Source organism: Neomonachus schauinslandi, chromosome X (genome assembly GCF_002201575.2).
Source record: "Neomonachus schauinslandi chromosome X, ASM220157v2, whole genome shotgun sequence".
Lineage (NCBI taxonomy): Eukaryota > Metazoa > Chordata > Mammalia > Carnivora > Phocidae > Neomonachus > Neomonachus schauinslandi.
This window is the reverse complement of record NC_058419.1, coordinates 36387235-36410484: the sequence shown is the minus strand read 5'-3', so window position 1 is coordinate 36410484 and position 23250 is coordinate 36387235. Positions and strand designations below refer to the sequence as shown.

Below are 23250 nucleotides of genomic sequence, written 5' to 3'. Positions count from 1 at the left end.
AATAATAAAATACTTAGGAATAAGAGCTAGTAAGGAAGTATTTTCAGACAAGAGAAGAAAAGCAGTAAGTTGTATAGAATAGTCATGCAGCTATTTAGGATGGAAAGCCATGGTATAGAGTTACTTCCTAAGCAGGTTTATGAACAAAGTCCTGCTTTTATCCTATGCAAATCAGCCAACCCTAAGTCGTTGATACTGATAGAAATAACTGGTTGGCGATCCACACAGGTCATGCACTTAAAAGCCCAATTAGAAGGAGATATATTACTTAACTTGGCAGTCCACCTATTGGATACCTCTGATTGGAATCCTGGATTTCTCCTCCAGGAGAATGGAGAGAATGGCTGGTCCTTTATTTAAACTAGCCCTTTTCTGGATCTTCTTGAGACTAACACCAAAGCCAATTCTTGTATGGCACGGGGGGATAGAGAGGGAGACAGGCTCGTCATTCTGAGACAAGCTTGAGGGTGTGAAAACCAAGGGAGAAAAGTTGGAGATGGCAATGAATTGGGAAGCATTAGTCTTTATCCTTGGGTGTTTTGGCTAACTTGCATGAGATGTTGCGACTACATAATTGTATCCTTATGTGATGATTAATGCCAGACATTAAATTAGAATTGAATATCATCCTTGTTATTGATCCACACTGTTTTATTGCTATGTGCTTTAACAGATTTTAACTAATAAACTTTCATTCATAAATCAAAGAACTTGTGTTCATTTTAAATTACCTGGTGGTGAATTTGGAGGTCCCAAACGAGCATAAAAGAACCCCACGCAGCAGAAGATGGAGTACACTCAGAGACAGTATTGTACCAGGAGTTGTAAGTTCTACTTCTGGCTTTGTCAGATAATCCTGAACAAATCTCTGAAATATAGTCCTTTCTTGTTTGTAAAATGAGTTATAATAATTTTTCTGTCTACCTTCAATGGTAATAAGGAAGAAATACAGTGATAAAATTTTCAAAGACTGTGGTATGATATATCTGACAATGGGACAATATATGAAATCAGGACTTTTTAGGAATATCTGAAAAATGTCTATATGACAATACCTGAGAGTCTATGTGACATGTAAAGATTATCCAATAGTTTTACACCTGTTTTCTAAAAGATTAGAGCTTTCTTATTTTATTCCATGTGAAAGTTGTAGTTTGGAATCAGCTTTTGTTTCATTCTTCTGAGCTCTTTTTTTTTTTTTTTTGACCACCTAGTTAGATTCTTTGTGGGAGTCCACTCCAGTGCAAGTAGGAATAGTAATGAGGAAAAACCAACAATGAAAAAGCCTTCCAGGAAATAGTAAATTATATTCCACTTAAGGCTAAGATTTTGTTCCTGAGGGGGTTATGTAATTTTGAACACTATTAACCCACTATTACCCAATTAGATTTTTACAATGATTTTTTACATCAAAGTTGACTATTATGTTCTTTTTTTTTTTTAAGATTTTTATTTATTTATTTGAGAGAGAGTGCGAGCATGAGTGGGGAGATTGAGCAGGGCAGAGGGAGAGAGAGAAGTAGACTGCCTGCTGAGCAGGGAGCCTGACATGGGGCTCGATCCCAGGACCCTGGGATCATGACCTGAACCAAAGGCAGATGCTTAACCAACTAAGCCACTCAGGCACCCCAACTATTGTGTTCTTGTATTGATAGACTTATTTCAGTAGACTAGAGGTATTGAGCCATTGTATTGGGTATATACTTATTTTATCAAGGACCCTATTCCTCCAGTCCATATTTAAAACTTGTTTTTCATCTGCCTATATAACCCTTAGCTCGCAAGCCAGTCAGCCAACCAACCAAACAACAAAAACACAAAAAAAGAAAAAATAACCTCTAGTTCCTTTAGTTATTTGGGAGTTATTTGTATTGACAGATACAACTATCCATCAGTCTTAAATGTCACATCTCTTCAGGGTAATAAAGAATCTTTGGAGGTGATCTCCATTATACCTCTGAAGGATGGAACTGCATTTTAGCAAGGTAAGGAAAACCACTGAATTCTCTACCCCTTGTCACAATTTCATTTTAAAAACCTTAGTAAAATGCTGAAAGCATCTCAAGAGGGATTTTTGAGTTTAACATAAGTATTCATGTAAAGTGGACTAGGGAGCCACAGTTATGAAACATGACCTTAGTGTTTTAGATTCCTTTAATCAAAGATGCTAGTAACAAATTCATTGTGTAAGACTGAAGAATCACAGACCTGTACCCCTGAAACAAATAATACATTATGTTAATAAAAAATAAATTAAAAAACAATAATAATTCATTTCCAAAAGCATCCACACCGTGAGCCCTCCATGATTACCACCATGGCCCCAATATGTAGGGTGGGGTCATTTGTTATGTGTTCTCATAGAAGTTCTCCTTCAGATCACTTACGTTGCTTGTAATTACATATTCACTAATGTGATCATTTATGTAATGTCCACAGCTAGGTTGTAAGCTTCATGAAGGCAGCGTCAATGCCTGTTTTTTGTATTCCAAACACCTAGAACAGTGCTGAATAAGCATTTTTTGAAAGAATGAGTACTTTCCCATCAACAAATCAGATGGTCAGTATTTTTCCCTACTTATCTGTCTATAAAGAAAATATGTGGAGGCTGTATGTACCTTGGAAAATGAGCCTCACTTTTTTTGAGGCCTGTTGAACCATTCAATTGTGAGAGGACTAAATGGTAGAAAAAATGTCGACTCTCATTCTGCTGCACTGGACTCTGGGTGGCTTAAGCTTTCCTGAAAGCAGAGAAAAGCTCAGCTTACCTCTTTCTGGTGGTATTTGATTGCCACCTTCAGCTTGGCCAGGTCATGGTACTTCTGAGGGTCAAGCTCTTCACTGTGGTCATCTCGATGGTTGAGGATGATTTCCAATTCCCGGGAGCTCCGAGCTTGGTCCAACAGGTCTTTGGCAAAGAGCTTGCATTGCTGGGAGAGCTCCTCATACTCGGCCTTGAACTCATTCTCCACCTTGCTGAGCTCCTTGAGCTCCCAGCCCAGACGGAAGGCAGTTAGGATGGGGTCCTCGCTTGACAAGGCAATGAGCGAGGGGCTTGCTAGAGCTTTATAGATGTTCAGCCGGGAGCGGGAGTGGCGCAGGCTGTCCACCTCTGAACTGGACACACACTCCACGCAGTTGCAGCGGATCTGGTGGGGCCGTGGGATAGTGACTCGTTTTTGGACAAGCAATTTGATGATCTCGTAGTTGTTGGTGTGGGCGGCCAGCATGATGGGAGTGATGTCTGGTGTGAACTCAGAGAACTGGGTATCCATCATGAGGGTGGGGACCTAGGTACAATAAAATAAAATCATAAAGGGCATGATTAAGGCTGGGAGAGAGAGGGAGCATAGGGCCCATCCAATGTTAGTGATTTGGGAATTGGAGTCACTGTTCTCTTGTCAATTCCCCTTATTACCATAGCTATTTGTGGAATACTGGCCATATGCCAGGCACACAGCACTTTACGTGTATTTACTCATTTAATCCCCATGACCTTGTGAGGTAAATATTCTCCCCAAATGAAGAAGCTGAGGCACACAGAAGTTAAAGAACATACCCAAGGTTACATAGTTTTTAGTAACTGAGCCAAGATTCAAACCCAGGCAGTAGGAAGCTAGAGCTTGGTTCTGAAAATTATGCAACCACAATTTGCCCAATTCTGTCTGAGGCATGATGGGGGTTCTAGAGAAGTAAGGGGCATTTTCCCTAACCTGGAGCTTAGTTGGGTAGATCAGACCTACATAAAATTGGTAAGTAGGAATACATAGTAGCACGTGTTCAGTTCCAAATGAGTAGAGACTGCAGGAATATTTGTTTGAAAGGCTAAAGACAACCAGTAATTTTAAAGACCATACCACTAAATCAAGCCCCGGATGCTGAAGAAAAGACAATCTTAAGTGGTTCCATTGACTTTGTATGTATATAGGACATTAGGGGACCAAAGACCAAGGCCAGATAGTGTTCCTCCAACTTCTTGCAGGTCCCAGCAAGGTAGAGAGAATCTATTATTGTCAGAAAGAAGTGCTCTGTAAATGAAAACCTCTTGGCTTGGATGAAGTGTTAACAATAGCAAAAGGAACCTTTGATAACATCATTCTGTCTATGATGTAATGCTTGGTGTAACTAGCAGCTATTGGAGGAAGGTCTGGGGTTCTTTGGGCATTCAGGAGCATTTTTAGGTGAGTTTGCAGAACCTGATCAATGAATAAAAAAATCTTTTGACTTTAAAATGTGTGTTTTGGGACCCAGTGTATTCTCAGTGTAATAGGGAAATGGAGGCAGCTCTATACCCAGAGAAGAGTCTCAGTGTGGTAGGATCTAGAGCTAAGGAATAAGGAGGACTGGAATAGTCAGAGGAGGCTTCATGGAGGGGTGGAGCTGAGTACTGAAAGCATGGATAGGATTCCAGGAAATTGTGAAATGATCTTAATACACTTCGAAGAAAACACTTCCAAATACTCATTTGAATTGGGGAGAACAAAACATGGATAATTGAGATTCTCACGGAATAGACAAATATGTTTTACTTAATAGTTTCTCTTTACTCTTAAAAAATGTTTTTTAGAACATTGCAGTTCCTGATGAACAGACAAAAGGATGTGTTACAGTTTTTCATCATCTTTGCCTCCTTCTCACCTTGGATGAAGGATTCACAAACAGGAAAGAGATCAGAAAACAGGAAGTGGGAGAGGGTTGGAGGAGAAGGATGGGGAGGAGTTTGCAAGAAATCTGTTTCTTTCATGGAGTGGTTGCTTCAGCCTCTGAATAGTTGAGAACTGGATGCACATTGGTCATCAATTACTTGGATGGAGCGGCGAGACGGCATTGTTAAACATTTAGAGGAAGCAGCTACAAGCAAGACAGCAGGAAGTGAGCAACTGGCTCATAAAGTAAATTGGATACAGGAAAGAATGATCTCAGAAATTAACATAAGCCTCCAGGCTAAGGAAGAAGTAGGTCTGAGTGGGCCCAGTAATATACATAAACACAACAACCAACATAAAGCCTTGAGTTGGGGGAGATGGTAAGTGAGCAATATGTCACAGTCTGCTCAGAAGAAAGGAGCTCAGATCTGGAAATCTGCCTCTTCCCAGTGGACAGAAGCGTTTCTCAATCTCTGCTATGACCCAGAGGCAGGAGGTGGCGGGTGGAGGGAGGATAGCCTGTAGCACATGATTCCCTGGGTTAGATTGGGGGAATGCATCCTCCCTACCATGGTGCTCTTCCTGTTCTCTCTCTCCCCCCACTTCCTAGCTCTTTCTACTTTTCTTACTCTTCTTTCTCTTTCTTCTTTCTGTCCCTCTATGCCAGTGCTGACAAGCCTGTCCAAGACAGACAATGGTACATGTGACTATTGCTTAGCCCCACTTGTGTCATTGAAAGGTTGCTGTCTATGCTTAGAAAGTGAAATGTTTTCTGGAGCCATCTGATTCCATTGTCTTTAATGTGGTGCTCAACAAGGAGCCTCTGATTCTCTATTTGACTTTCTGAGTATGTGACACAAGAGAGGAAATCTTTTTAAAAGAAAACTGGTGTACAATGACCAACCATGTCTTCCCACTCTCCAGTCAACCTTACCATTCACAGGTTGCCACACTCATCTCACTCATTGCTCTCTGGGTATATAGTCTTGTGGGATCCCCCGTGTGTGGGGGGATCTCCCCATTCCTCTGCCAGTGAAGGGCCATTGTGAGGCCTGGCTTCTTCAATAGCTCCTCCTCTTAACTTGATCCTACCCCTTACTGACCACCCAGATGTTGTGGGCACTAGGTTATATCCAAGATCTTACTTTTCTAATGCTGCCCCCTTATATTTTTCTTTAATTACTTCACATATGCATTTCTTGCTTCATCAATAAGGTTGTGAGTCTAAGACAGAGCTGTCTTAGACTGCTTTTGTTTTCCCTCTAGCATCTAGTACAACGCTAGACACACAACAGGCACTGGGCAAAAAGAAAAAAAAAAGTTTTCTATTCTCAAATTAAGAAATTGAGTCATTTACAAACCTGGCTGGCTCCCATAATCTGAGCCAATGAGAGATAATTTCCTTGGGTCTTTCCTTCTCATGTCCATCTGAGAAGGTAGTAGACATTCCAAGACTAAGGAGGGTTAGCAAATGGGCTTTATAGGGAATATCCTGAGGTCCCCCAACCTAGGACAGTCCCTGCCTGCCATTTTCGCAATTTTGGTGTTTTAAAGTGGAGACTCTGACACAAAGACCACAGACTTATACTCCTCTTCCCTTCTCTGCTGCTGCTTTTTTCATCCTGCTGCCTTTCCCTTTCTAGGGAAGGGACCATGAGCTATCATCAGGACAGCCATGGTAAAGATAGATTCTATAATGAGGGTGAGAGATTTCTGATAATACTCAGGACTTTGTGATATGGTCTATAACAGTAGGTAACAGAAATGAAGGTTACATGCGGGTACATATGCATAATCTGGATGAGTGGATGATAGGAACTAGTGAACTGTAGAGCACATGCTCTCTCAAAGGGGGTATTTGCTGCTGCACTCCTTGTTGTTATAAAATTGTTGTTATAAGCATGCACAAGGGCCCAATGTTGTGCTTAAGAGAAGTCAGAAATAATGGATTTTGTTGTAGAATTTCTTATTTTGTTGTCAAATAGCGTCCTCTTTTTAACTTGAAGTATAATGGGCAGACAATAACCTATTAGTTTCTGGTGTACATCGTAGGGATTTGATATTTTGAAACATGATAAAAATTATCCCCATGATAAATAGAGTTACCATCTGTCACCATTGAAAGTTATTACGATATTATGGACTATATTCCCTGTACTGTTCATTACATTCCCATGCTTTGTTTTCTAACTGAAAGTTTGTACCTCTTAATCCCTTTCAGGGTAGAATTTCTTAAAGTTTTAAATGTTGGCTAAAAAAGCTAAAGATAGTGTGCGGTCCCAACAAGATACATATATGAGACAATTTAGGCTTGGGTGAACCAGTTTATGACCTTTGAGCTAGCATATAACTTATGAGATGAAGGAGGGGTAGGAGAGGAAGCTGAACATTTAGGCAGAGGCCAGATAATGAAAAGCCCCATATGTTATGTTAAGGAATTTAATGTTACCTGTTGGCCATCGGGAGCTACTGAAGAGTTGTTTTTTTGTTTTCTTTTTTTTTAGAGAGGGAGGGGGAGAGGGGGCAAATGGAGAGAGAGAGAGAGAGAATCTTAAGCAGGCTCCATGCCCAGCTAGGAGCCTGACACGGGGCTCGATCTCACAACCCTGAGATCATGACCTGAGCTGAAACCAAGAGTTGGATGCTTAACCGACTGAGACACCCAGGGGCCCCTAACTGAAGAGTTTTAATCAAGGAGAGTGGCATAGTTGAACAAGTGTTTTACAAAGATCAGTTTGGCCCAAGACTGGGGCAGTTAAATGTGCTGGTAAATGTTTAATAAGAAGTTCTCCATAAAAAAAAAAAATCTTGATTTGTAGTGTTTGCCAATTTCTGTGGTGTATTCCCATTGTGGCCAATTTCAAGCTACCAATATGACATCATAGAACCCAGAGTTGGGAAGCGATGTGTACAACCAGCTCTCACTGCCCAGTGTAAGCCAGCTCCAGCCTATCACTGGACTGAGTTTCAGAAAGATGAGACTAGTTAAAAGATCTCATTAGGTGAAGAGATGGTGGGGTCTTAAACTAGACACTAGAGATAGGACAGAGCAGATTTAAGACATTCACTGGATATGTCAGGTAGTACTGGAGGGAGCAGAAATCAAGGATGTTGCATGCTTGGTTGAATAGTGGTGTCATTAATTGAGATAGTTGATACAGGAGGAAGAGCAGGTTTGGCATTAAAACAAATTCAATTTTGGACATGTTGAATTTAAAGTACCTACTGGAACAATAGCAGGAAATTGTATAACTCTGGTATGAATCTTGAACGAAAGGTCAAAGCTGAAAATACAGGTGTGAGAGTCTTCAGCCTATAAGAGTAGTTGAAACCAAGGGAGTAAACAGGATCAGCCTCAGCCTGCCCCAGCTCCCCTGCAGCTCTGCCTGCTGATCTACCCCAAAGACTGGGCCCAGCCCATTTCCAGAGCAATTGAAGCTTGAGGTAGGATGTTCAAGTAGCCAGTCTCAGCCTCTTCCATTCCAAATTCCAATCACAGGGGCCCTGCATTAGGGTGCTTTTTTTTCTGTTAGTTTCTGAATCCCAGCTTCTTCCCCACTTGTGCCCTCATTTGTCAAACAAGATTTCTCCCTAGATCTTTTTTTTTTTATTTATTTATTTTAAATTTTATTTATTTTAAATTTAAATTTCCTACCATTTAAATTTATTTTTTAAAATTTGTTTTTATTTTTTTAAGATTATTTATTTGAGAGAGAGAGAGAGAATGAGAGAGAGAGAGCACAAGAGGAGGGAGGGTCAGAGGGAGAAGTAGACTCCCTGCTGAGCAGGGAGCCTGATGTGGTACTTGATCCTGGGACTCCAGGATCATGACCTGAGCTGCAGGCAGTTGCTTAACCAACTGAGCCACCCAGGGGCCCTCTCCCTGGATCTTAATCTGAGTGTCATGTAACTGGTTTAATAGTCCAGGTCTTGTATATTTTCTGGATTATCTGGGCTTTCACTGTCTTTGAGCTATTTTACAAGGCTGTAAATGTCATGCAAATATTTCTTGTTTGGTGAAATCCAGTGGATCATTGCCTTAAACATCTGTTTGTAAATTTCTTTGCATCTATTTGTAAATTTTTTTTCAGCATTCCTGATGGCCTATATCAGGGGTCAGTAAATTTTCCATAAAAGGCCAGAAGGTAAATAGGTTAGGCTTTGTGAGCCCTACAACTCTGCCATTGTGGCAGGAAAACAGCCATGGGCAATATGGAAATGAATGGGTGTGGCTGTGCACCATAACATTTCATTTAGGAAAACGGGTGACAGGCAGAATTTGGCTTGTAGGCCATAGCTTACAGACCCCTGGCCTCCTGGATCCCTCAGTAATTAATAAATTAAATAAATTCTTTGACACGTGTTTACTTTAAATTTGTATAAGAATCATGGTTTACCTTTCTTTTTTTAAATTATCCTTTAACAGCCATTTTGTGTTGAGATTGAGGTCAGGTGGAAAATTCCATTTTATTCTTTTCTTATCAAGTTTTGTCTTCTCTTTGGACTCCAAAATTATACTGAATGATCTTGCGCTTCCCATTAAAAATTATGATTTTTAAAAGGAAAAGGGGGGAGGGGAAGGAAATCAACACACCAAGAAATTAGATTTCGTTCCCATTATCTACAACTGTATTTCTATAGAAACCTGCTGCATAAACTGACTTGATTGAGCTTTAAAATTTGCAATAATGTGGCTAACTTAGGGCAAGGCCGCTTAAGAAGTTACCTTGCCCGCCTCTCCCTGGGGCTTTGCATTCAGACACTAATGAGTTTGCACCTGAATCTGCCCTAGGTCTCCCCGTTGAAAAGCTAGCATTATATTCTAGGATCCTTTCGGATTAATGAGCACAGAACAGAGTCGCTAGGCTCAGGAATCATCACATAAAATGCAGTACAGTGAACAGAATGAGCTAAAGTCAGCTTCTTTATATTTTCACCTAAATTCCATTGCCACAGGATACAGAGGAATAGATAATACTCCACCTCCCTCACTCTCAGGACTGGCTGGAGCTTTTACATAAAAGTGATTGTATTCAAGGGGCCCAAAAGCTACATTCATTTTCACCTCATCACTGGACATAATCTGCTAATTGGAATTTTTCTGAACCTTATTGTTACCAGCCTTAGGCAGGCGCCCTTGCTGGAGTTTATCACAAGCTTCTGAAATTAAACCCCCCATTTGTAATTAATGGGCAGACCCTTATCAGGAGCCACCTCATTCATACCCACAATGTCATCTGGTCATAGGCCAAACCTCTCCAACTGGCACTTCCTCATGAAGCTGGCCTGATAGCATCATGTTGGAAACAAATCTCCCATCTTGTGCCTGGATTTAGTGAAACTGTAATACTTCTTTTGCTACCTGCTGGATCCCCTCCTCCCCCACCCCTAACATGCCAGATAGAATCAATGTTCAGTCTTTTCAGCAGTCCAAAGGACTGCTGGAAAAGAAATTTCATTTCTCTGGTATTACTCAAAAAATGAAGAACACCAGCATCTAATCATGTCACATTACCAGCTGCCCACTCTGCCTTACCTGTAAGGTCAGTTAGCTAGTAGGGGAGATAATGCATGAGCTACTTTGGCATCAGATGGGAAATAATCTGTTTCCCAGAGTCTGATAAAAACAGAACCATCAGAATTAAGATTTGCTAGATCATCTCTGCTGATTTCAAGGCCAAAGTCTATATAATCCAGGTTGGAAGACAAAAATGGACAAAACTTATTTGGGGACAATGTTACAGAACCCACGTGGTATTTTAAAAAAAGTCAATATTGATATGTAAAAATCAATAATGTATATAACAGTGGCCAGCATTAGCCTGATTAACATAGAATAAAAATAATACTAATGGCTACTGGTTATCAAACCCTTTCCATATACCAGGTGATGTGGGACACAAAGGCAAAAGAAAAATTACATTTCCTTACTACTTATAGCCCATTGACAAGGCCTTGAAACAGGCAGAGTGACCTTCCTCTGGGAGCTCAGCTGCCTGGATGTTGACACTTTGCTAAGAGCAAAAGGCCATCTTGGCTTAACATTGTCCCAACCCCCCAGGATCCCGTGTGTCTACTTTAAACATATAGACATTCCTTTGGAAACTTCCTTTATCTCTGCTCTCCAAGATGTATTTTGGCATCCTCCTCCAAGCATATGGCCCACTGATGTACATCTGAAGGGTCTCATTACTGAGGTTTTATTAAACAGTAATAAATGACATTTTCCTAACCATAGCTAGCCCTCTCAGGGTCCTGGAAACCTTCTTTCCAAAATACCTTGGAGGGTTGTGCTGTCCCTAACCGCCTCCCAACTTGAAAGTATGTAGTTAGTCACCCGGCACAACCTCAGTGCAGCTCTTTTTGCCCACGGGTCCTGTCCCTGTGCTTTAAGAAAACCAACTGTTTGCACTGAAGACATCTCAAGAATTCTTTCTTGACTATTTGCTCTGAATCCCAACATTCCACATCACCAGGCACCATGCTGGAGCATCTCATTTAGTCCTCACCATGGTTCTATGCTGTAGGCATAGTAATTATTCCCATTTACACCTGACGAAACTCGGTCTTAGAGAAGGTAAGTGCCTTGTCCAAGGTCATATAGCTAGGGAATAGAGTCACCAGCACTTGAACCCGGCAGTTTGGCTCCGAAGTCTACACTGTTAACCACTATACTACTTCACTTCCAACCACCAAAAGATCAACTATTTGGCTTCATTACATCAATAAACAAATCTATAACAATCCTAACATTGAATATTCAGATATATCATAAGTATATATTACAGGTTTTATTGGGTATTAATTGACCTCATCAACTAATGTTCTACTTTAAACCCAGATAAACATTATATAGCATTGCTCAAGATTTGGAAGCCTATAAAACCATTCTTGATTTCTCATCAGATGGGGGCTCTTAATTTTTCAAAAAGACAAGAGCTAAGTCTATGTGAAAATACATATAGCTAACTCCATAGGTGGTAAGAGTTTATAATTTTAGGTTTCTAGGTGGAGGAAACCTAGAAAGGCATTCTTCTCAAATCTAGGTGGTGACAAAGTGTAAATGAATCATTCCATACACTTTCCTTTGCAAAATACGAATATAATGAATGATGGGGGTCACTGACTCCAAAAGTAAGGCACACCTTTGGATAGATATTAAATGTGAAGGAGGAGGCAAAAGAAGCCAAGATAGGAAGGGCATATGCTGTGGGTGGCTTTTGGGGCGCTAGCCCTCTGTGAAGGCATTCTGTGCACAGTTAAGATATGACACTTCCCAGGACAATAGTGAAGATGATGCAGCGAGTCAAAAATAAGTAAATCAGAAGATGTAGGTTATTATGGAGATGGGAAAAATGTCAGAAGTGAAGGGTTGGTCATTGTGTGTCTAAGACCACACAGAGGAATGGAACCCCAATCTGCCAATGTGAGTGTAGTTAGCTTGGCAGATAGCCCTATGGTGGAGCTGATACAAATATCTCTTTAGGATATTGGTTCATTTTTTATGGTCACCAGGTAATTTTTAATTAGATTAAATTTAATTAGATTAATTAGATTAATTTAATCTACTTTCTTGTAGATTGCTTTACTGGGAAGAGGATGCTGCCAAACTGATTTAGAGTTTTCCATGTCATTGTTTATCACATAACCAGTGTGAGTTTGGGTAGCATGGTAATGGTTTCTGGACAGGGCTGAGAACCCAGATGCAGAAACCTTAGTGACTAAACCAAGGCAGAGGACCATGTGAGGGGAACCAGATTGACATCAACTATATCATAGGATTTGATACAAATTGCCATTGATTATTTTCCAATTTTTCCAGTGGGTCCTGATCTTTTGAAAAAAAAATTTAGGGGCACCTGGGTGGCTCAGTGGGTTAAGCATCTGCCTTTGGCTCAAGTCATGATCCTGGGGTCCTCAGATCGAGCCCCGCATCGCGCTGCCAGCTCAGCGGCGAGCCTGTTTCTCCCTCTGCTGTTCCCCCTGCTTGTGCTCTCTCACTCTCTCTGTCAAATAAATAAAATCTTAAAAAAAATTTTTTTAATTTTTAATTTTTTTAGAAGCAGGGAGGGACAGAGGGAGAGAGAGAATCTTAAGCAGGCTACATGCCCAGCATAGATTCCAGCGTAGGGCTCAATCTCATGACCCTGAGGTCATGACCTGAGCTGAAATCAAGAGTCAGACACTTGACTGACTGAGCCACCCAGACGGCCCCAGTGGGTACTGATCTTGATAGAAGCACATTTGCCAGCAAAACAAAATGAGAATGAACCAAAAGAAAGTCTTTCGTGGGGGGAGAAAAAAAGGAGCCAACAATCTCTATTTCGTTTTAGGTAGTTCATAGCCATACACTTGAAAAGTATGTTCATTGCCATACAATTGAAAATTGGTAGGTACGACCAGGAGTGCCAGTTTAGGCCTATAAGAGCTTGGGTGATAAAAGTTAAGCTCAGTTCATTCTCAGAGTGTGTAACAAAGTTATAAAAGGGTAATTCTCACTATTACTCTCAAAAACAGTGTGGAATAAGGCTGGATAAAGAAAAGGGCCTCATGTCGGTTTGTGGTAGGTAAGAGACCTTTTAAAAAGGTATAAAGAAAACCAGGTCAGAAATCTAGAAGCCAAATTCATGTTAAATATTATCAAAAGTATTCCCTCTGCTAATACTGATTTTCATCTCATGCTCCATACACATGCCAAATGGTGTTTTGTTTTAAAGTTGCTCAGTTCATATGCAGGCATCGGACTGAAGGATTATATAATTGAAGGACAAGGCTTGAGAGAGGAGATTGTGTCACATTTGTGAAGCAATTATTGACCCCACATTCCTGCTTCCCTTAGTTATCCACACCTGAGACAATCCAGGCGGCTGGCCCTAGCCTCCGGAGGTAGAATACCACTGCTCAACAGCTACTTTAAATGTGGGCATAGGTCCTGAGCGGGGGGGGGGGGGGGAGATAATTTCTCTTTACATGACTATCCTCAATCTTTTTAGCAGAGGCAACATTATAAGGTCATTAATTCTCTTCTGTCTAGTGGTAAAACATCTGCAGGGTTGAATTTTGCCTATCTGGCCCTGAGGATTGCTGTTACATGGAGGCATTTGGTATATAATTAGACAAAGTGCAGTGAAGGGTAGGGGACAATTATGTAGTATAGTTTAGAGTTTCCCCAAGCTCAGAGTTAGAAGAAAAATGGGTTTATAATCTCAATTATCCAGTTTGGTTTTCTAAAATGAACATAGAAGTTTTTCAGCTTCTTCCCTGAAGACAACATGTCAGAAAATGTACCTAAACTGCAGCATGGAGAAATTCAGAAGACCTAAAACATAAGATCTAGCCCAATGACTGTCTCAGGCTCGTGGGCCTTACACGCAAGATTTCTGTCTCTGAGGCACAGGAGGTGTTGGGGGAGAGCATGAATTCCTTCCATGCTATCAATTTCAAAGAGGCATGACCCTAATATTTCAGGCCTCTCCAAATAGTTCCTTATGATTTCAGAAGCTGTAAACATAGCTAAATCCAACACCTTTTGAGAATGTCTTTACCCTTTTATACTGTATCACCTTTTGGGGTAATGTGGTCAGCTGTTTTATTATATACTGTGGAAATCATAATCTGTCATTCATCCTAAAGCTTTGGCAGGTTCAAAGGCTCTATTCCTTCCCATATCCTATTAATTGGTGAACTAGATCCAGTTTTCCTTCTCTATAGCTTCCATCATCTTAGAGATTTCTTTTCTTCACAATTCAGATTGAAAAATTGGTTTTTGAAACTCTGTCCCTAATATGGAAAGGAACAATTTCCTTGCAGGTAATTTGAAAAGAGTAAACTGGGGTTAGTATGAACATTGCACTGAATTCTTCAGGAAGGTTAGAGACCTCTGTCCTTGGAGTTTTTTTTTTTTTTTTTTTTTTTAAGTAGGCTCTACACGCAGCATGGAGCCCAATGTTGGCCTAACTCACGATCCTGGGATCAAGATCCTGAGATCAAGATCCTGAGATCAAGACCTGAGCTGATATAAAGAGTCGGATGTTCAACCGACTGAACCACCCAGGTGCCCTTGTCCTTGGAGACCTTTAAGAGCAGAATAGATGCTTCCCTGTCTGAGGTTGTTTTAGAATTCATACTCCCCCGGGGCAGAATTTCTCAAAATTCAGGGCCAGACAATTCTTCGTTGTCGGGGGGATGTCCTGTGCATTATAGGATGTTTAGCAGTATCCCTGGTCTCTACCCACTAGACACCACAATTGGCTCTCTCTTTCCCCAGATTTCACAACCAAAAATATCTCTGGACATTGCCAAGTGTGTCCCCTGGGGAGCAAAATCACCCCAGTTGGGAACTGCTGCTCTAAGGCATGAAGCCTCTTTGGCAATGGGCTGACTGGAGCAGGGAGAGGCAGAACTAGCTAGAATTAATAAGGCCAGTTTTAGGCTCATCTATCCCAATCCACCTGAGGATTGCAATACACTCCCATCAGTACAGTGGCTCACTAGGCCAACAATTCTCAACGGTTGGAAGGACAGGGAGTGGGAATGCCACTCCTTTCCCCTGGAGAGTTTATTGGAATTTTATTTTCAGTAGAATATTAGGTTTAAAAAACTCTAGAAGTGTGTTGTGCATTATGATGACCACTAGCCATATTTGGCTATTTAAATTAACTAAAATTAAGTAATATTTTACTTTTATTTTTTTTTTATTTATTTATTTTTTTTTTAAGATTTTATTTATTTATTTGACAGAGAAAGACATAGCGAGAGAGGGAACACAAACGGGGAGTGGGAGAAGGAGAAGCAGACTCCCTACCGAGCAGGGAGCCCGATGCGGGACTCGATCCCGGGACTCCAGGATCATGACCTGAGCCGAAGGCAGTCGCTTAACCAACTGAGCCACCCAGGCGCCCTTACTTTTATTTTTTAAGTAATATTTTAAAAATTTAGTTCCTCAGTCACAGTATCTACATTTCAACTACTCAGTAGCCATATGATGGCTACCTTATTTGACAGCATAGATAAAAAAACATTTCTATCATGGTAGAAAGTTCTGTTGGATAGCACTGCTCTGAAAGGTTGATAATCACTGGATAAGAGAGACCTGCTGAAACAATCTAGAAATGCTTTAGCAATGGGTAATAGCAAACATTTACCATAGTCTTCTTTTTTTAAAGATTTACTTATTTTAATTTTAGAGAGGGAGGAGGGGCAGAGGGAGAAGGAGAGAGTCACAAGCAGACTCTGTGCTGAGCGCAGAGCCCAACACAGGGCTTGACCCTGAGATCAGGAACTGAGCTGAAACCAAGAGCGGGATGCTCAACCGACTGTGCTACTCAGGTGCCCCCATTTACTAAATTCTTAAAAATGTGCTAGAAACTTTGCTAAGCACTTGGTATGTATTATCTCATTTCTGATGTCAGAACTGCCATTATAGATAAGAAAAGTATTTTACATATTTTTATAGATAAGAAAACTGAGGCTCAGAAAGGTAAAGTGACTTGTCTAAGGTTACACAGATCCTTCTCAAATGGAGGAGCCAGGACTTAAATCCAAGCAGTTTGGACCCAGAGCTTGGGTTGTTAACAGGAGTGTGATATGGACTCAAGGTGGTAGAATGATGGGTGTCTGGCATCAGAAGCAGCCCAGACATGCTAGTTGTGGATAAGAGAGCTTCCTTTTTTAAAAAAAAGATTTTATTTATTTATTTGTGAGAGAGAGAAGAGAGAGAGAGTGAGCATGAGCAGGCGAGGGGCAGAGGGAGAGAGAGAAGCAGACTCTCCACTGAGCAGGGAGTCTGATGCAGGGCTTGATCCCAGGGTCCTGGGATCATGACCTGAACCGAAGGCAGACGCTTAACTGACTGAGCCACCCAGGTGACCCTAAGAAAGCTTTCTTAGTATGTGGGCAGAACAGTGTATCTGGAGACTGTGGTTGTACACAGAGGTCTAGGAGGCAGGTGGTTGGTATTGTAATGGTCTGGAAACATGAATGGGGGTACTGGGCAGGATATAAGATAGGGACTCAGTTACTGGAATTAATCTAGGATATCTCAACCATGGCACTCTTGACATTTTGGTCCAGATGATTTTTTAATTGTTGTGGAGGGGCTGTCCTGTTCCTTGTAGGATATTTAGCAGCATTCCTGGCCTCTACCCCTTTGATACCAGTAGCAGCTCCTCCCCAAGTGTGACAGCCAAAAACATTTTGAGACATTGCCAAATATGCCCCCTGTGGCACAAAATTGCCTGCAGTTTAGAAAAGCAGAGTGTAAAAGCAGACCCTTGGTTATGTGACAATAAGGCAAGGGCTTATGTATGGCTACCAGAATACAAGACTCAGAGGGGACCAGCAGCGTGGCAGACTGGATGCTGAGCTGCTGAGCTGTTGGCCTCCAGTTTAAGAGTCCCCATGAATAGGAATAGGACAAGTCCTAGAGCCTGGACTAGAAGAGTCACCCCATGGGAGTGAATTATCTTTATCTGGAGGTGGTGGTACCGAAGGGCTACAATGGCGGGAAACTAGGCAGCTCATCATGGAGCTCACCTTCCCATGGCACGATACTATTATTCTATTATCCTTAATAGCACTGAAAAGGAGTCAGGGCCCATGCATCTCATGGCACCAGCAGTCAGGGCCCTTGGTTATCATCCAAATGGAAACTCCATGAGTTATGGATGTTCCACGCAAACATGAGACAAACCTACAATGATTGCCATTCATGGCAGGAAACATGTCTTATGGTTGGTGTTGCTGGAGGCACCCTGGGGAATTTTGTAGTTAGGTTCTTTCTTCTTGAACTGCTGACCTGGGATTTCTGAGTGGCTTCTCTCAGAAACACCCATGCAATAAGGAGTCCCTCACTCTGTAGCAGGAGTTGGCTGAGGTTGGGAAGCTTTTGAGAAAAGAAGCTTGAGCCTGGATAATGCCAAGAAGCTTAGGTCCACCTAGAACAGGAATCTTGGCAAAACTCATTTCAAGTATATTTATATATATATATATATATATTTTTTAATTTTTAATTTTTTTTTTTTTTTTTTTTGTGGCTCCTGGGTGGCTCAGTCGGTTAAACCTCTGCCTTTGGCTCAGGTCATGGTCCTGGGATCCTTGGATCAAGCCCTGTGTCAGGCTCCTTGTTCAGCAGGGAGCCTGCTTCTCCCTCTCCCTCTGCCCCTCCTTCGCTTGTGCTTTCTCTCAAATAAATAAATAAAATCTTTAAAAGAAGAGAATTTTTTAAATTTTTAAAATTTATTTTTCTTTATTTTTTTTAAAGATTTTATTGATTTATTTGACAGAGAGAGACCCAGCAAGAGAGGGAACACAAGCAGGGGGAGTGGGGGAGGGAGAAGCAGGCTTCCAGAAGAGCAGGGAGCCCGATGCAGGGCTCGATCCCAGGACCCTGGGACCATGACCTGAGCCGAAGGCAGACGCTTAACGACTGAGCCACCCAGGTGCCCCGAGAATTTTTTTTATTTTTCAAGATTTTATTTATTTATTTGAGAGAGACAGAGTGAGAGAGAGCACGAGCAGGGGGAAGGAGCAGAGGCAGAGGGAGAAGCAGACTCCTGGCTGAGCAGGGAGCCCGATGTAGGACTTGATCCCAGGACCCCAGGATCACGACCCGAGCCGAAGGTAGATGCTTAACCAACTGAGCCACCCAAGTGCCCCAATAAAAAAAAAAAAAAATTGTTTTTTTTTAAGATTTTATTTATTTATTTGACAGAGACATAGCGAGAGAGGGACACAAGCAGGGGAGAGTGGGAGAGGGACAAGCAGGCTTCCCGCTGAGCAGAGAGCCCAATGTGGGGCTCGATCCCAGGACCCTAGGATCATGACCTGAGCTGAAGGCAGACGCTTAACGACTGAGCCACCCAGGCGCCCCTAAAAAAAAAAATTCTTAAGAATATTTTCTTCTTCTTTAGCAGAAACACAGGAGTCAAAATCTCTGATGGTAGGGCGCCTGGGTGGCTCAGTGGCTTAAGTGGCTACCTTCGGCTCAGGTCATGATCCCAGGGTTCTGAGATGGAGCCCTGCATCAGCTTTGGGAGTTGGCATTGGGCTCCCTGCTCCCTGGGGAGTCTGCTTCTCCCTCTCCCTCTGCCCCCCCCTTGCTCATGTGCACTCTCTCTCTCAAATAAATAAATAAAATCTTTCAAAAAAAAAAAAAGGCTGATGGCTATGGCAGCATACATCATGAGAAACAGTTGATTTTTCAGTATACAATGACCAGAATAAAATTACAGGGTCATAATAATAAATGGGTCATATTTAAAAAAGTATGTAACTTTTGGTTGATAGGAAAAGCAGCTTAGGTCATTGTATGATTGAACTTAATGCCCATCGTGTTGACACCATCATTTGTGAGCAAGTTCTTTCCAAACACAGTCTTTGACAAACAAAGCTCTACTAATATCCATATAATGTACTGCATTTACTCATATGTTTTCCCTCTATTGAATTTTGAGAGGAAAAACTCAAGACAAATGTCGCCTCCCCACCATAATTTCTTCCTCTCTCTGACATTACTTTTAATTTTATTGCTTTGGACTGGCAGCTGCATGGTCAATAGTGCCTTCTCAAGCAGAATGTCTTTTATTCGTGTCAGAACAGACCAAGTGTTAAGGAAAGGGGCAGGAGCTTGGCTACCTCTGGTTGAAGACGGAAGAAGGGAGAGCTACTCTGGGCTTCTAACCCCAGGGCTATTCTCTCTCCTGTCTCATGCCTGTCTTTCTCCCATGCACTCCCAGGCTACAGGAGCAGGTTGCTCTCTTCCCAGAGAAAGGTAAGCTAGGTGCTAATCACTGCTGAATTAGGAAGATATCAGCTGCCTTGTCCTTACTTCCCTGAAGTCAAACATGCCCCAAATCTGAAGCATGGAAAGGCAAAGACATTTCAAATGTAAGGATGACCTTTCAGTCACTTGCAAAACATTCCCCTCTCTCTGAAGGACACATGTAACCAGACACAACTTATGACTTCACTGATGTCTTTCACTCTGGGGCACCTTTTCAGAAATGCAGGCCAGGGCTAATGGAAGGAGTCTAGAAGGAACTAGGGTTCCACATTAAATTCACTACTGCTTAATTTTCTCCTTCATATTCAGTTAATAGGGGGACAAGAATCCCAAAGAGGGATGAAATGTTGCAAGAGGTAGTGATTGAGGCTCCTGGATGTCTGATTATTCCACCCCCAATTTCTCATGGGAGAGGAAACAGCACCCAGCTCGCAGAGAGCTCCATAGATACTGGGGATTGTCTGTTGTCAGAAGAGAGCTGCAAAGGCCATCAGGTATGCAAGGAGGAGGCTTAGCTCCCAGCAAACTCTTCTTCATCTGTGCTCTCATAATACCATTCATTTATACACTTGAGACTCCCTCGAGGACCCAGACATATGTTGGAAGAGTTTGGGGCAATTGACACTTGCACAGAATTGCCTTGGGATTTCTTTCCCACCCTGCCAAAGTTCTGCTCCATCAAATTATCACTGAGGTGCCTTACACTTTCTGAGGCTAGAGGTTAATACATGTTGGATTGATTGCAGTGACACAGAAATGGCCTAGATTGCTACTATGTTTCATTTAATCCTGATGATTCTATGATTAAGCAGGCCACAGCCAAAGAGATATCCACCAGAACTCCAGAAGTTTTTTATGCAACTAAGGAATCCCTGAACACTACATCAAGAACTAATGATGTACTATATGTTGGCTAACTGAACATAATAATAATAATAATATTTATTTATTTATTTTTAGAAAGAGCACGAGTGGGAAGGGCAGAGGGAGAGGGAGAGAGAATCTCTGCTGAGTGCAGAGCCAGATGTGGGGATTAATCTCATGACCCTGAGATCACGACCTGAGCCGAAACCAGGAGTTGGATGCTTAACCAACTGTGCCACCCAGGCGCCCCTCAGAACTCTAGAAGTTTTATTCTAGAAATGTATCAATGACATCACACCCTGTAGAATTATTAGTGAACTCCCCTATGGTTTTTATATATATAGGGGCTTTATATTCTTGCCTTTCTTTCTACTATACCAATTATGTGTCAAGCACAGTACCTTTTCAATGTGGGTTTATAAAGTAGTTTTAGAATAATTTCAAAACTTTGTTCATTTCCTCACAGCATCCCTGGGACATTATTTAGTATTATCCCTTTGCTTTTCAATGGTAAGAGGTTAAACTGTAAAGAGATTGAGTAATTTGCCTAAGGCCACATAAAGAGTTGAGGGATGGAGTCAATATGAGAACTCTACTCTAAGATTTTGTTCATCATATCATGCACCACAGCTGGTATACACACTGCAAAATCGCAGGGTTGGAAGAGCTGTTGGAGATGACATAGTCCAACCTCATAATAGATGTTTAATCCCTTTTGTAATGCTCCTGCTAGTCTGCATCTGCTCAAATATGTCCTGTGGTGATATGTCAATTTGTATCTCTTCACAACTGATATTATGGTTTTGAAATTGGGTGGCTACATTTCCTTCCTCCCCATCAAATACTCAGCACCCATGGGCTGCTCTTTCTAGTATGGAACTTTTCATTAACAATGTTTTCTTGAGTAGTGACATGTTATGCAACAGACAGTGAGGATGTACTCCTTCCTATTTCTTGACTTCATCTTCATGGTAGGGACAGATATGGCTGTGGTTGTTTCAGTAGCCAACACGTAGTTCTTTGTCTATGTCCAGGAGCTACACATCCTCAAGGTGACTGGCCAGGAGACAGTTGCCCAGATCAAGGATCATGGAACCTCACTGGAGGGCATCACTCCAGAAGATCAAGTGGTGCTTCTGGCAGGCACACCTCTGGAGGTTGAGGCTACCCTTGGTCAGTGTAAGGTGGAGGCCCTGGCCATGTCCTCCACAGCTAGCTGACCACCTGCTTGGAGGTGAAGTCCATGGCCTGTACTGGGAAAGTGAGAAGCCAGACTCCCAGAGTAACCAAAAAGGGAAAAAGGAAGAGTAAAGAGAGGAGGAGGAGATGATGATGGGCTGCATCCACAATGGATGTAATACTGTTGCTTCATCTATGTTCATCATTGGCAAGAAGTTCACCAATATTAACTCTTAAGTGCTTTGTGATACTGATTTTTGTGAATAAAGCCATTTGGTCTAGCCCCCTTGCTCAAAAAAAAAAAAAAAAAAAAAGAGAGAGAACATGCTTATCTTATAGTTAGTTCATTCCCTATAGGTACAAGGTAGCTTCTTGCTCATCTGATCAATTTATGGATGCTGGGTTCAAGGGTCTTTTAGGAAATATTTGAGCCTGGTTCCAAGGAAAGAGCTCCGGACTGAGAATGCCAGCTCAGTGTTCTTATCAGGCCATACTGTTCTGTCTGGTTACTGGGTTGTGTTCTCTAATCCTGAAGATCAAGGGGGATGGAATTGACACTATCAGTCAAATCATTTGGTTGAAATTATGAAATTATGAATTCAGGATTCCTCCTAGGTAGTTTGAATGAAAAAGTAGTGGGAATGACCAAAGAATGATTTCCAGGTAAAGACAGCCTAGCTCCTTTGAGTCACTTCCCCCAAAGATCTATAGCACTTTCTCTCAAGTCAGTTCTAGGATCCAGAGAACAGTTTCCATTCTGATCAGACAAGCTATTACCCAGAAAAGCTTAGCACTGACAGCAGAATATAGGAGCCCACCTTGTCCTGCTTCTGGTTTACAAATGGGATCATCCAGGGGCGCTTGCGTGGCTCAGTCGGTTAAGCGGCTGCCTTCGGCTCAGGTCATGATCCCAGGGTCCTGAGATCGATCCCCGCATCGGGCTCCCTGCTCAGCAGAGAGCCTGTTTCTCCCTTTCCCTCTGCCTGCCGCTCTGCCTACTTGTGCTCTCTATCTCTCTGTCAAATAAATAAAATTTAAAAAATCTTTAAAAAACAACAACAAAGAAAAAAACAAATGGGATCATCCAATTTAGAAATCATGTCAGTCTCTGATTAAAATGATGGAGACTCTAACACTGGAAGAAAGAAATCAAGCTCTCAATGGGGAAGGCAGAACCACTGTGTACCCCCTTAGTAGTCCAAGGGAAGGTTGTTTGGTTAGCAGAGGCTGTGAATTATGACCACATCTATATCACGAATGAATGTTTCAGATGCAATATTAGGGGCTCTTAGGTTTGACACAAAAATGTTTTAATTTTAGAGAATATATTTTATTGCTCTCCTGCACTAACTGCACTAACCTGAAGTCAAAGATATTGTCACTTAGACATTTATGTGGCCTTATTTCCTTGGGTCTCCAGATCCCTGACATATAACAAGAGAGACTTGCTTCATGGAGTTGATATAAGTTTTTTGGGGCACCATGGAGATCAGAAACCTTGCCTTGGATTTTGTTCATAGCAAATATCAGCTCCTTGAAATAAGAAATATTTGATTGAAAGAAGGTCTGTATATCTTTAGAATGTCTTTCCTCTTCACCAAGAGCTGAAGTAGAGAAAATTGTTTAGCCTATAAGATGAAGGATTTAGGTTAGAGGCAAGGAAGACAGACTCCAGAATGTGTGGCTATGGTATGTCATAGAATTTACTCTGGGTGGATTTCAAGACAGAGTAACTTAATGTAGTGGAAGCAACACTCAGTTCAAAGTCAGGAGTTATGC

At 41.7% G+C, this 23250-nt stretch overlaps 1 protein-coding gene across 1 annotated transcript in view; it reads right to left on the bottom strand.

Moving 5' to 3' along the window:
• Positions 1-23250, bottom strand: part of TRPC5 (transient receptor potential cation channel subfamily C member 5) — a 126844-nt gene that overhangs the window by 89130 nt on the left and 14464 nt on the right. Inside the window, exon 2 of the mRNA XM_044911780.1 lies at positions 2769-3290. Coding sequence (XP_044767715.1) covers positions 2769-3290 — 522 coding nt within the window. The remainder of the gene's footprint in view (positions 1-2768; positions 3291-23250) is intronic.